The sequence below is a fragment of the Triplophysa dalaica genome, chromosome 23 (assembly GCF_015846415.1).
Source record: "Triplophysa dalaica isolate WHDGS20190420 chromosome 23, ASM1584641v1, whole genome shotgun sequence".
In the NCBI taxonomy this organism is placed as follows: Eukaryota; Metazoa; Chordata; class Actinopteri; order Cypriniformes; family Nemacheilidae; genus Triplophysa; species Triplophysa dalaica.
The window spans coordinates 9,077,406-9,092,070 of NC_079564.1; the positions used below are offsets into that span (position 1 = coordinate 9,077,406).

General features: G+C 38.0%; 2 protein-coding genes across 4 annotated transcripts in view; both read left to right on the forward strand.

Moving 5' to 3' along the window:
* si:ch211-285f17.1 (sickle tail protein homolog) overlaps positions 1-10,500 on the forward strand; it is a 77,978-nt gene extending 67,478 nt beyond the window's left edge. For all 3 annotated transcript variants that reach the window (XM_056738010.1, XM_056738011.1, XM_056738012.1), the window contains 9 exons: positions 150-588; positions 698-923; positions 2,145-2,449; positions 2,523-2,675; positions 3,623-3,727; positions 5,184-5,255; positions 5,770-7,362; positions 7,890-8,027; positions 8,888-10,500. In XM_056738010.1, coding sequence (XP_056593988.1) covers positions 150-588; positions 698-923; positions 2,145-2,449; positions 2,523-2,675; positions 3,623-3,727; positions 5,184-5,255; positions 5,770-7,362; positions 7,890-8,027; positions 8,888-9,370 — 3,514 coding nt within the window. In that variant the 3' untranslated portion in view covers positions 9,371-10,500. The remainder of the gene's footprint in view (positions 1-149; positions 589-697; positions 924-2,144; positions 2,450-2,522; positions 2,676-3,622; positions 3,728-5,183; positions 5,256-5,769; positions 7,363-7,889; positions 8,028-8,887) is intronic.
* A 1,229-nt stretch (positions 10,501-11,729) lies between these two features.
* Positions 11,730-14,540, forward strand: si:dkey-96n2.3 (uracil nucleotide/cysteinyl leukotriene receptor). Its single transcript, XM_056738318.1, has 2 exons — positions 11,730-11,865; positions 13,013-14,540. The coding sequence occupies exon 2, from the start codon at positions 13,037-13,039 to the stop codon at positions 14,054-14,056; it is 1,020 nt and encodes a 339-aa protein (XP_056594296.1). The 5' UTR covers positions 11,730-11,865; positions 13,013-13,036; the 3' UTR covers positions 14,057-14,540.
* Positions 14,541-14,665: the final 125 nt, after the last annotated feature.

The following is a 14,665-nucleotide window of genomic DNA, read 5'->3' on the forward strand; positions in this document are numbered from 1 at the left end:
ACAGAGCATCTTTCTAAGTCACTTTCTTTCTAAACTGTGTCAGGCCTGATCAGACTTAAGTCTTTTGTGACCTCAAAAATGAACCGCAGTAGCGCTTTATAAAATACTGTTTTCTGTGTCATTGAACTAAAACAAATCATCATTTCCAGGTGTGCCACAGAACCCACTGAACCCGTTTCTTCGACACCTTCCACTGCCTCTGAAAAATCTGAATCAGCCGTCGCTGTTCAATCCCTTGAACCTGCTTCAGTCACGCCCCAGACTCTCACTGTAAGGTCAGAGGTCATAACATCCAGCCCTGTGTTCATTCACAAAGCCCAAGTCTCTCCTGTAGCTTCACAAAAATCCCAGCGGTCAACAGCACCATCGCCCACTGCAGCCTCGAGAGAGAGACGAGAGTCTACTCCGTCACCCACCAAACAGCTGAAGAAACCCACACCCTCCCTCGAGCACACACAAATACCACATAACAGCAGTAATGGAGTCTCTACTAATGGCGTACATGGAAAGGGTCCTTCTCCAAACTTGTTCATTGAAGAGATTCAGGCAAACAACAGTAAGACCAAGAACAGGGCTGTGTCTATAGAGGTGAGCATAATGGGTAATATGGATTAAAGTAGACTTTATTGTTGTTGGGCATTAGGTTTAGATTGTGCAGTAATGGGCATTTAGAGTTTTGTTTGGCTTTTCTCGGCAGGCTGCAGAGAGAGAATGGGAAGAGAAGAGGCAGAACATGGGTCATTATGATGGACAGGAGTTTGAGAGGATGCTCCAGGAAGCAGAAGCAAATATGTTGAGAGGAATACCAAACCTAGAGGTGCCGGGTGAACTCGAGAGCCGCCCTCCTGCCCTGACAGTGCTTCCTGTCTCCCTGGAGGAGGTGATGGAGAAAAATGAGTCAGTGACGGCATCATTAGAACATGGTAATTTATATTATTATAATGCAAAATAAACTGTGTGGTTAGATAAAGTGATATGCAATAAAACACATTTATCCTTTAACTCAACTCAACTCAGCTTTCCTGTAGCTCAGTGGTAAGAGCATTGCGTTAACAACGCAAGGTTGTGGGTTCGATCCCAAGGGATTGCAAATACCTATGTAAAATGTATAGGATAAAGCAATGTAAATCGCTTTGGATAAAAGCGTCTGACAAATGCCTAAATGTAATGTAATGTAAATGTAATTTATATAGCGCTTTTTACAATTTTCATTGTTACAAAGCAGCTGTACATGAGACATATTGACTACAAGTAAAACATAAAAAAATTTGCACAGTGAGAAATTTCGTCAGTTTCAGGGTTATTATAGTTTACTAAAACTATTAAAACATTTCTGTTGATTAAAATCAAATCAAATATATGCCTAGATATTATGTGAAAACTTAAAGTGAACAAAATTAAAAATGTTGCCTAAATAGTTAAAAGCTCAAATAAATCAAACCCATACAGCAATTTTATGAATAATAATAAAAATATAAAGTAGTTCATTGACAAAAGCACATATCAAAATAGCCAAAAAATGTCACTAAAAATATATATATATATATATTAAATATAAAGTATTTCATACAACTTTATACAATGCTATTTTATTTTGTTATTATTGTTATTATTATTGTTATATAAACATAGAATATATTTAACAATGATATATATGATAAAATATAAAATAATTATATTTGTGTTCAAACACTCTTCACAGTGCGTCGCCCACGGTGAAATCTTCCTGCTGGTGTATATTACATTAACATGACAATTATGCATTTGGAAGATCTTTATCAAAGCGACTAGCATTGCATTATACTATACATTTGTTTCTAAGTATGTTCAGTCCCTGGGATCGAACCCATGACCTTGGCGTTTCTTGTTCTCTAACCACTGAACTACAGGAAATATTTGATATTAAACCTCAAATATCATCATCATGTCATCATACTTTTGAAATTTGACTCGGCTCCCGTGACATCATTGGATAGAGAAGTGTCCATCCAATCCATACTCACTAATCTCTGCGGAAGTAGTCGACCATCCGGGTATTTCTCGCCTACTGTTTTGTGCATTCTGAGGTTTCGGACGTACTATTCATGACTTTCAGGAGCAGCTGTGAGCCTGAACTGAAATGTGTGTTTGATTTTGCTTTCTAGATAACAATCCGCCCAAACTCAATTCTGAGAAACTTGTTAAGAGTGCTGCGGAGAAACCCTCCAAACCCTTGGAGAAATCTATTAAACCCGCCTTGGAGAGGCCTTCTAAACCCAGCCTTTCCATCAAGTCCAGTCTAGACAAACAGAAAAAGACTCAGGAAAAAGTTGTCAAACTTCAAAGCACAGAAAAGATCAACAAGTCCCCTCCTCCTCCTCCACCTCGAAGAACTTACCCCACCACCACCACTGGGATGACCACCACACGCTCAGGGGAGGTCATCTACACCAGCAGGAAAGAGTCACAGGTATGTTTGTGTGTATATCATTAATATATCTTTCTTGGCTATACATAAGATGTTAATGTTAAATCGTTTGTAGGAGAGTGAAGATGAGCCCACCAGTCCAGCAGCTCAGTCTCAACCAAAAACCCCTCCAGAGCCGAAACCTAAACCCAACACCCCTCCTCTCATCTCTGACTCAGCCATCACAGAAGAGGAGGACGAGGGAGATAAAATCATGGCAGAGTTGCAGGTGAGATATACACACACATGAAAACTAAACAGTCACAAACATACATTCTGCAACAAACGTTATGTTCCTAAACATACACATTAACACAGTTTCACTGAATCTGAAATGATAACCAAGGGTCTTGATCTAAAAATGTCTTGGGTGTGAAATTGATTTGGTGTGGTTGTTATGAAGCTTTGGTGTGTTTCATCTGGTGATCGGTTTCCGTCTCTGTGCTGTGCATTAACGTTTTTCTCAAAATGTAGATTTGTGGTCCAAAGGTTTGAGACCATTAGTGACTTTGTACAAAGTTACTGAAGTTTATGTAAATGTCAAAAGGTGTTCACATTTGATTACAAATAGATACAAATATTTGCTGACATAATATTTACTATGATATAATATTGTAAATATACAATTTATTTATTTTATTTTTCAAAATACTCAAATCCGTGTTCAGTTATATTCAATTCAAATTCCTAAAACGCTTATTTGTTGTTTAAAATACTACATAATTTGATTAATATTTTATTGTTTTTTATTTTTTAAATATTATTTATAGTTTATCCAAAAATATTTATAATAATTAAATATAATTATATAAGTAATAGTGATAAAAATTATACAAATAAACTTGATTTATTGACCAAGTAAAAAATGTAAGTTTATAATAATGCTATATAATTTGAGCTGATGGGAAATTGTTGAAGTAGGTTGTTTTTAACACACATAAAGTAACCTGCCATTTTAACACAGATGCGAGAAAAAAAGTAACGTACTGCATCTTTAAAATTAAGGAAATAAAAAAAATACTTGTGGACCCTACTTTGAATCCCCCTACTCTAGTGTACACTTGCTGTGTCCAGTTTTCAGTGTAGGTAAATCGAGAATATATGTTCCCATGCTCTTTTTAATGACGCCTATTCCTCAATGTGTTACACCCACTCCTCACAAATTCTTCTCTTCAGGTTTTCCAGAAGTGCTCTGTTAAGGAGGTAGGGCTCAAAGGTTTGGTAGAGCCACAGATCAGAGAGCTAAGACCCGGGGCCTTACAGGCCTTTAAAGATAAGAAGGTAAAGGATATAATGTCCTTTAGTAGGCCCTCCAACTGCCTGCCTGTTTCAGCTGCTTGTCCCTGATGGCTGTCCTTTACAATGCTTGTTTGGCTTTCTTATCCTCTGCTATCTTCCTCCGTAACACTCTTGTGATGGGAAAATGACTCCAAATATGTCCTCACTGTTCTTTCATTTAAATTCTGTTTCTTTACTTTTGTTTCTACTGAACTCGTGGGCCGTGCTGATTGTACAGTAGTGATGTAGTGTGAGCCAACAGGGGTTTCGATTTCAGATTTGGCTGTGTGTTATCTTATCGTTCAACCAATAAAGTTCGCTTTCAACATTCTGATGCAAAGAGTGTTGTGTGTGTTTTTTATTATATTATAACTAAGTTTTAGAGGTTACATCCAAGACCACTACTTCAGTGATTCACGTCAGTCTTTTTCTCAGCACAACACAGATTATTTTGTCTTGTTTTAAACATAAACCTTATTAAAATTGGTTAGATTTATGATAAAAAAATGCCAATGGGGTAGTAAATTTAGCTCCAAATAACGGTTTTAAAATAACTCTATTATCAGTTTTACTTCTGAACTAAACTAATCTTTTAGGGTTTTATAAATGCTTCGTAAAACAAGCTAAAATACATATTATTTTAATCTAGTCTTAACTTTTTTTTAGAAAGTTTACACCTCGGTACAATGAAAAAGTGACTTGGATTTACTGTAGTATGTTTCTCAAGGTTTTTGTGGATACCTTCAGCTAGCAGTCTGGAGTTCAGAGTTCACTCTTTGATCTTCTCACTTTGCTGCATGCTTCCTATAAACCTCCCGACTTTTTTAATAGTTTTTCAGTCTTGCTTTCTCTCTACCTTCATTGCATTACCTTTGTTGCCCTTTTACTGACAATTATTTCTTATAAATTGTCTAATTTATATTAAGTAATATATTAGTGATAAATTGTATTTTTAAATATTATTCAGCAGACTTTTTAAGTACATATTCAGAAATTAAATGTGGACATAGAGTAATGTTAACCCGCATTTGTTAGGTTTAGAATTGAAATTGTTCTTGTGCTGTTCTCATAAATTTTGGGCACAAGGGGCTGCATGTTCAGATTGAGGTCAAGCTCCAAATTATGTTTTGATTTAATTTATATGTCATTTTGCAAGGTCAGTCAGTAAAAGAAAGTAATCCAAATTATTGCATTCTCAAAATATGACTAAAACCACTATAGAAAAGTTTTTTTTTATTTCCAGCCATATCGTATCATCATTATAATGCAAAACTGACAATGTAACAAATCCATGAAAGTAAATGTTTTCTTATGTAGTGCAGTATACAGAACATGATCCAGTAAAGTATTTAAAAGAAGTAAATTACAAAATAAAAGGATAAGTACGCAGTGGTTGTGAAGTAGCTTGTAGACTGTGTTTGTTTCTTTGTGAAGTGATGTTGTTTCCCACAAACCACAGCATACAGATAAAGACGATAAGAAACCAGACACAGATGAGAATGGGAACAATAGACTCCGCCAGAGTCCCGGGGTGAGCAGCATTCTTATTATTGTTATTAGTAAGATAGTTAACATAATCCCTTAGTGAGTTTAAAATTAATGTATCATTTAATTAAGTTTACTAAATAGCTATTATATAACCTGTATATGAGTCTTTCTTCTGTGAAACACGAAAGAAGATCTTTTGAGAATATCTTTGAATATCTTTTTATATTGTCATATAATGGAAGTCAATGGGGGCCAAAGTTGTTTGGTTACCAGCGTTCTACAAAATATTGTGTTCTGCAGAAGAAAGTAAGGCGTGCATGTTTGACATGACATGAGGGTCAGTAAATTATGATTTTATATCAATTTTGGGGTAAACATTCCTTTCAAGACGATTTAGTGAGTAACGGGCAGTTCAGAAATAAACGAAAAGAGGCCCAGTAATACCCCAAACAGTTGTCGAATGTATGTATAAAACCAGATAGGTTTTTTAAATAGGAAAACATAACTTTCACTAATTGAAATATCATTCTTTTTTCTGTGACCTTTGACCTTTTAAGGTCATCTACTACGTCACAGCTCAGATCTCCAAGGGGACTCCATCAGCGTCGGAGGAATCAACAGAGCGTAGGGAAACATCACAGTCATCATCACAGGTGTCACATCCTTCCGACCGAAACATGACCAATTCTGACCATTCCCAAAACCAGCTGCATCAATCCCCAAATATACCTGATGGCTTTATATCTAGTGGCCCAGCCAGCTCTTCTAGTACTCTGTCCCAAAATCAGCCGACCTCAGTCAAGTCAAATACCTCCTCTCCAATGGAGGACGTTCCAGGTAGCCCAGCTCAGGGCAAGGTTCATGTGGTCAAGGCTGCTCAAGTACAGGTTAGCATAGAAGAAAGGGTAGAGTCTCCAACAGCGATCTGCTCACGGGTCTCCTTTGGAGACACTGAACCCATCCTTTCCAACGCCATCCCTGTTGTGCCAGATTCGACAAATCTCAAGCCTATTCTTGGTTCGTCTAAGATGAAGGAAAGGAGATTTGAGGAAATGGAGCACACTGATGAGGCCTCTCTTAGTCCTGATCTGTCAGGAGAAGAGCCTCCTCCTCCTCCACCTGATAACTTTGCCTTCATGGTCACTAACACAAAGGTACAAGCCCTCTCCACTGGAGAATACCAGCAGCTGGTTAGTTCCAAGATGGGTAGTGTGCAGACTGTAACTGTTGGCAGCAAAAGACCAGTTACCACTGGTAGTGACATAGCATTTGGAGATGCTAATGCTAACATTGACTACGCCGCTAAAAAGCCTGTTATCATTATCTTTGATGAGCCAATGGACATCCGCTCTGCCTACAAACGCCTCTCTACCATCTTTGAATGTGAGGAGGAGCTTGATCGAATGCTTGCAGCGGAAAGGATTGATGAGGAAAGTGAAGAAACAGAGGAAGAAGAATGGAACAAACAAAATGGGGATTGTGCAAAATCTGGACAAGGTAAAAATTCTCCTGCTGATATTAGAGACGGCCCTGCACATGACTCATCTTTATCTGAGGAAGGCTCATCCGTAGAGAGTGCTGGTGATGCAAAGCAAGACGGGAAGAAGAAGTTCAAGCTAAAGTTCCCAAAGAAACAGCTAGCAGCGCTAACGCAGGCCATTCGCACTGGTACTAAAACTGGAAAAAAGACTTTGCAGGTTGTCGTCTACGAGGATGAGGAGGAATCAGACGGAACTGTCAAACAATACAAAGAGACCAAGAGGTTTGAAATTTCTAGTTCCAAAACAGAGTCAAATATACAAAAATCAAATCCAAAGGAACCCACCGGACGATCCAACGAGATTCGTAAGAGCACCTATAAGACCCTTGACAGTCTGGAGCAAACTATAAAACAGCTAGAGAACACAATTACAGAAATGGGACCAAGATCTCCGGATAGCTCTGAAAACTCGGTGAATCTTGAAACACAGGACAGCAAAATTGAAGAAAGTTCAGGGAACTCAGAGAAAGCATCTCTTCATAAAACACTGGTTCCCAAGCCTTCCAGCAAAGGGCACGGTCTCCGAAAGAAGCCCAAACCACATCTCCTTCCTCGGCCTGCCGTCATACCAACCTCAGGGGTCTCAGTCACACCAGTTCCCACCCAGCAGGTCTCTCTCTAGCTCCTATTATTTTAGCGAAGACTCTGGGTCTGTCCTTCTACTCTTCCTCACAACAATTCCACCTTATCCGGTGACTTCAGATCCTTAGCCTCTCCGAAGGTGGAGGGGACCAACTGTTGGATCTAAACTTTTAACACTTTCACATATTTGTATAAATATGGTGTGTGTTTATTCCTGGAGGGGTGTTTGATAGATCTTTGTGTGTTCATTGATGATGCTCTAACCTTGGGTTAAGGTTATCTTAAAACACTTAGTTTTAGAATTACAATACCAAGTTGTTCCATTTTTCTGGTTCCTTTATGTGGGTTCTGAGGCAGGCAAAGGTTTCCGGGCTGGTTTGCATGCATCCTGTTCTCTCTTATACATACTTTAAAATGTCACAGTGATATCTCTGATGTTTTGGGCAAGCTCCAGCTTGCTGTTTACAGTTGACAAACCACCTCCAATGTGGCTCTCTTTTTGTTCTTTCTTTTGATTTATTCTTTTATTCTGTTTGGTTTGAATCCCCTTTGCAGAATGCCAGCGTGGTCTCACCAACTAGTCGGATGCCGGTGCCCGTTTCTGCCAAGCCGAGGCAGCAACCGAGCACCTCAGACAAAGAAAGGGCAACAAAACAGCAAAAGCTTCAGGATACTCAGAGGCAGTTTCGCCAGGTAGTTTTATCATAGGACCATGAGTCCAGTCAGAAAGAGTTAGTTCTTGCAGAGTTTGTGTTGTTAGGAAAAAGATCTTGCTAAGAACCTGTTGAGACTAAACAAAACTGTTCTTTGTGCCAGAAGGCAATCTTTGAATTGTTGATGTTTTCACCTGCTCCGTTTTTTGAATGGCTGTGATCGAAGGCAACTGACTGTTATTTCACAATACCATGAAATGCTTCTGCATGCTTGCTTTGCTTGTGGCTTTGGTGCTGAAAGAGACATACGGATATTACCAATAAGGGATGGAAAATAAAACTTAGACACTACAGGCGTTGCTTTGCTAACGTTGAGCCCACTGATGCTAGAACAATACTCACATCTAACCCACACGCTCCTTCCAGTGCAAGACAGGATTGCTTCTCTACTAAACACATTTACAGACCCTTTCCCTTGTTTACCTCACTGAGGAATCCCTAAACCACTGGCCAGCCCCCAGGATACACTAAATCTACTAAATCTCTGTAATCCTATAGAGACCATGTCACATTTAACCTCTTTCATTTCTTCTCGAGCATCCTTTGTTCTCGTTTACTGGTTGGTTGCACGTATACTACGCAGTACTCACTTTTAACCCTCATAAGCCTACATGTACCTCACCTTTCCTCTCCTTTCCATCTTATATTCTAGTCCAAGTGATATTTTCAGTGTTTTTACCTTATAGACATATAATGTAGCTTTTTTCTGTTTGTGTGTGACTTTAGTTTGTTGATAATCTCTTGTCATTAACTGTAGATAGAAAAATGCTTAGTTTGTTGTTTTAATCATGAGTTCCCCAATTGTTGACAATCAGTGTGTTTTGGCGTCTTTGTTTGCAGGCTAACGGAAGTGCTAAAAGATCAGGAGGAGATCCCAAATCCACTTCTCCTACCGCGCCTGCTTCTAAAATTCCCGCTTTTTCCTCTAGTCCAGGAAAAGGCGGGTCCCAGACTGATTCTACTAACATTGTTAATTCTTCCTCCCCTTCATCTTCCTCTGCTAGCAAATCCTCCATCCCTCCCCCTCGATCCAGCTCCTCCTCTCATATCCCCTCCCTTTCTAATGGTTCTCTTAAATATGCCCCTCCCACTCACAGCACTAAAGGCCTTTCTATTCCAATGCAGACACAAAACGGTCGACCTTCTTCCTCTTCTTCTTCCTCCTGTTCCCACTCTCCCCTGTCTCCGACTATGTTAAGTCAGAGTGCGAAGAGTATCCGCACCATTCACACCCCCAGCTTCACCAGCTACAGTCGGCATCACAACGGGAATGCCGGTAAATCAGCTATCCCGACGGTTACCGTCGCTAAGGATGCTGCATAGAATGCTTGGCTGCTCCGCTGCCATTTCTTCATCCTTTAGTGATTAAGAGTCACTCCTGATTTTGCGTAGATTCATTTTCTGTATCTGATTTTATTTGTTTTGTCTGGTTGTTAAAAGTTTTCAGAGTAAACAGAGTGTTTTTTTGTAACATGATTTCGGTTATCGCATGGTCATCCCAATATCATCAATATTTGTTCATATTCACTTGTACAGCTAAAGAACTTTTACCCCAAGTTATCCATTTTGAACTTGAATCTCTGCACATCATGATGACAAAACAGTTTGGTCCTTAAAAAATAAATGGAAATCTAGTTTGTAGCAGAGAGTATGCTCATACATTTTCTAGAGCACTTCATTTGAAAAGAGTATTTATTTTTCATACAAGTTGAAGAGAGACGAATAAAAGAAAAAAGTATTGCACATCGTGCAAGTGGGTCAACAGTATGTTGTTTATATGTGGCCTATAATGATTGTAGAATATTTTTATCTTATTTCCTTGGTTGTAGCCATAATACATAAATCAAGTACTGTAAGTATACTAACCATTAGCACAAACTGACTTTTACATTGTGTTTTTTTACTATCATGCACTGCCAATGTCTTTAAGATTTATTATTATAAAACGACAACCGTTTTTCAAATGAACAGTTGTCTGTCTTCAGTAGTTGTGCCTATTTGCCAAAGTTTGTTATTTACATACATGACTATATATACTGTGTTAGACACTATATGTACATTTAGGATAGGTTATACTGTTCCTGGCTAACCTGCCTATATCACAAACCCTTGATTTAGTCAGTCTATGCCTCTGAAATGAATACATATTGATGTCTAAATGTAAACTAAAATTGTAGTGATTGATAAAACTGCTCTCTACTTTACATGTAAATACTGCAACATCTCTATTTCAGAGATTGTCTTTAGTTTTGTTAACATATTGTACCAAAGTTCATTTCTATGCATGCCTAGAACTGTAGAAAGAGAAAGAAAATAACAGACGAAAATCATGCTTGCACAGACAGATTTTGTAAATAAATGTTTTCTTTGTTTGTATAGCTTTAAATGCAGAAGCAAACTGTGCAGAAGATTGTAGTTATTGAATCAATAAAGGTTTGCATGCTTGTCATTCACATGGCCTCAATTCTTTACGGCATGGGTTTGTCCACTCCAGTCCTCTATTCAACTTTTTGGCAGATAGTTTAACTGACTGTGTTGTCAAATCTGTGTACTTTACACTTGCATAGTAATGACGTTCAGTTGTAAGGCCCCTTTTGTGTAGCCCCAAATAAAGACTTACTAGATAAAATAAAGACAATTATACAATGCTGGATTATCAATCCTTTTGGTTGGTGGTCTTATTTTTGATGTTTGATTGCAAAAAAATATGATTTTTTTTATATTTCATTAAATTCCACAACCCCCAGTTTAAGAACCACTGCCCTAGACTCTTCTGACTGAATTCTCTTGATCTTTGTTCTTTAACTTTCAACATTTATTCCTAATTTTGTGACATAGTTTTGCAAATAAAATGGGCATACTGCTGGAAAAACATTTCATTGTGACTCTTGTGAGGTTTGTTGATAGAACGCAAAGATTTGTGTGTTAATTCAAGTACAAAATAATTAGTTGCGTCCAAATATTTGCAAGTAACATATAACTATAGCTGAATATGTTTTACTTAGTAGTCTAAGCCATACGGTCCTATACACCATATCTAACTAGTGATAGATCGTAGGATCTGAATTTCTTATAAGCAACCTGTGTGTGTGTATTTTCTAAATATGATGAAATTCTGACTTGAGAGCACCTACACACATTTTGTGTTGTATTTATTTTCTTATTTCCTTTTCATTCTGTATTATATTTCTTTACTATATTTACTTTATTAGTTAGAGATTACATTCATTTCTATTTAGTTATTATATTCTATGTTACTTAAGGCATATTCTACATTCTGTTAGATATGAGTTTGCAGTGCATTCTCAAAGTTCCCAATGACGTCACGAGACAATGTCGTGAAGGAGTCATTTTCCACTGTTTATGTTGGTATAATAATACCTGTGTTTCTAGTCAGTAAAAGTGGGACAAAGTTTGACGGAAATGGAGTGAACTCTAGACAGAGTAACGGGCATCTGAACTCAACTATGATTTTCTGTCTACAATAAAGTTTGCTCGTTTTATTATTACATCACTTTGTCTCCTGCCTTCTGTTCTTCCCTTCTGACATCCAAGTCTTCTGGGTAGTTAGATTGGCTAATACAGGCCAGTTTATGCAGATGTACAGTAATAATCACACATACAGAGACCACTAGAGGGTGATATGTGTTAAGGGGCATGTTGAGGGCTGATTTAACATTAGTTATTTCCAGTGTCTGTGATACCTAGTACTAGCGGACTAACGCTAAAAGAGGAAACAGATCAAATCTTGCTCGCTTCTAACAAGTCACTGTGTTATTGGCAGCTGAGGACGTCTGGGTAACGTTACGTAGCTTACAGTAAGTAGCTTTTTACTTCAATTAAATTAAAGTGATACTTAAATATATTTTTAAAATATGGATAATGTACTAATTGTGTTGGGTCTGACGTAGGCTAATCACCTAATTTAATTGATGTTTGTTGATATAGGCTTACGTGCAAAACGTGTTATTAACAACAACTTGTTATCGTTCTTATTAAAAACACAAGATGCTAACTCCGTAAAGATTGTAAGGTAACGTTACACTGTTAAAAATAAAGGGATGAAACGGAATATTTGATAAATGTCTGTCAGGATATTATCCATATGTTTGGACATTTAAGTTAACGCTATAGCGCAATGTAGGCTAATTTTAGTGCAAATGCAAAATTCTATTAAAAAACATAAAACGGAAAATACCTTCATATCATATGAATATAGTAACACTTCATTGACTAAAAAAGTTATTTTCTGTTTCTATATCTGTTATTAAGCCTGAAGGCACTAACGGGACATTCAAGAAAACATTCGGGTAGTTGACAAATAAATGGTTTGACAGCACAGTTTAAGAAAACAAAACTAGCATACGAGAGATTATCTTCATCTTTTGATCATAAATCTAAATAATATAAAATGAATATTTTTTATATTAATAATATCAAAATACGGTTTTCCTAATGTGTTTTTGAAGAGGATTTCAAACCAAATGCTGTTGCTATTTTCGAAGTTTTGGATTAAATATATTTACATTTAGTCATTTAGCAGACGCTTTTCTCCAAAGCGACTTACAGAGAGTTCAGGGAGTAATAAGCCAATAGATGTAATACACAGTTAACAGGTTTCAACAAAAGCTAGACCTGTTGAGAGAAAGAGAGAAGGTTATTTTTTCTTCTCATTTTGCTGTCAAGTATTCACAGAAGATGGGTTTTAAGTAGGCTAGTTTTTTATGTTGTGAGAGATGTGGTTGACCGGACTGAGTTAGGAAGAATGTTCCACCAGGAAGGTTGTAAAGGAGAATGAGCTGGAAAGCGATCCAAGAATACAAGATGCTCCTAGTTTGCTGAACGTAGGGTTGTTGATGGGTTGTTGGAGGGTGTGATACTAAATAAGTATGTTTACTAAATAATCAATCTTACTTATCTTACTAAACTTGACAAATATTCTAAACTATGCCCTTCTCCAAACAGCAACTGTGTCAATAGACCTGCATTATGATGAATAACACAGAGGGGATTTACCACAGCTCTCAAACGGAGAACCTCCTCTTTGCAACCTTCTATATTGTCATCTTCATCCTCTCTGTTCCAAGCAATGCCTTAGCACTTTGGGTGTTCTGCTTCCATGAGAACCGCAACACCCCATTCAAAGTGTTTCTGAAGCACCTGGCTATAGCTGACGTCTCTTACGTCCTGGTGCTCCCGATGCGGATGATCTACCATATGTCAGACTGTCACTGGCCTCTTGAGGAGATGGCCTGTCGCGTGGTTGGCTTCCTGTTCTTCGTGAACCTCTACTGCAGCATGTACTTTATGACTTGCATTAGTCTGGACCGCCTGCTGGCTTGTGTCTTACCACACAAGACCCAGAATCTGAGAAATACCAGGAATGCCAAAGTGGTCTGTGCGATCTTGTGGATCATGGTGACCATTTCCATGGCACCCCTCCTGTTCTCTCCAAAACAAGTAATCAGACGATTGGATAAGTGGAATGTGACATCGTGCGAACAGCTGTACATCGAAAATTCTTCCAATCCCACTGGTGCAGTGGTGTCGACTGCTGTCGCGTTTCTAATACCTCTGGTCGTCATGACTGTCTCTTACGTTCTTGTATTTTGTAAAGTCCAAAGAATGACCTTTCAGGAAAAGACGACATCTCAGCGGAAGGCATTGAGATTGATCGTGCTAACAGTGGTTAACTTTATGATCGCTTTTGTACCCTATCACATCAACCGATTTGTCTACATCATACAGCACAATGACATGTCAAAGTCAGAATCAGAAAGACAGTTGTTGCATTTTGGAAATCGGATAACCTCAGCTTTAACATGTGTCAGTGGCGTGTTGGACCCTGTTATGTACTTCTTTTTGGCAAAAAATTTCCAAGAGATTCTGCTTCAGCTCTGTGGTCGAAACCCTGAAGAGGCGCAATCCACAACATCACAAACAGGCTCTGATGCAAATAGGGTTCCTCAGGGTGTAATGTTTAAAGCTAAAGTAGAAGTTGGAAAGTAGAAGTGAAAAAAACTTGGTGTTAACATTATCACATTTGGATTTTTTCCTTCTGTATTTTTAATTGATCTTCATTTTGTCAGTTAGTTCTTGTCGTCCTGGTCAACATAACAGATGAAAAAAATCTGAACTGTTTCTGTTTAACTCTCTTTAGGCATTTATTATTAAGGAAAGGATTATTCATATATTGTCAGAAAATTCTTTTTGTTTATAGGGCAGTACAACCCTTCAAAACATCACATGTGGTCAAAGCGCTCAATGTGCACCCAACAACCCACACTTGTGGTTTTTGCACTTTACGTCTAATCTAAGTGACGGCTTAAGTGTTGAGGAAATGAAGACAGCAAGCGACTGATGGGGAGATTGAGTCACAAAACCAGTCTGACAAAATACACCATCTCCACAGTTTACATCAATGAAATGTCAAATGTTTGGCTTCATAATCACACATATTAATATGTGTGAATAAATTATCAGATTCACATTCTTTTGAATTCCACGGGCTAGTTCAAATGTCCTCGCGTATGATCTTGGAATTGGCCTTTTGTTATATCATATAGCCTGTATCAAGGCCGAAGTGTTTTAGTGGCGTGAGACTGCAAAAGTACCTTA

Excerpts from the sequence above, each read along its gene's own strand:
- si:dkey-96n2.3 (XM_056738318.1), top strand. The coding sequence starts at position 13,037 with ATGATGAATAACACAGAGGGGATTTACCACAGCTCTCAAACGGAGAAC.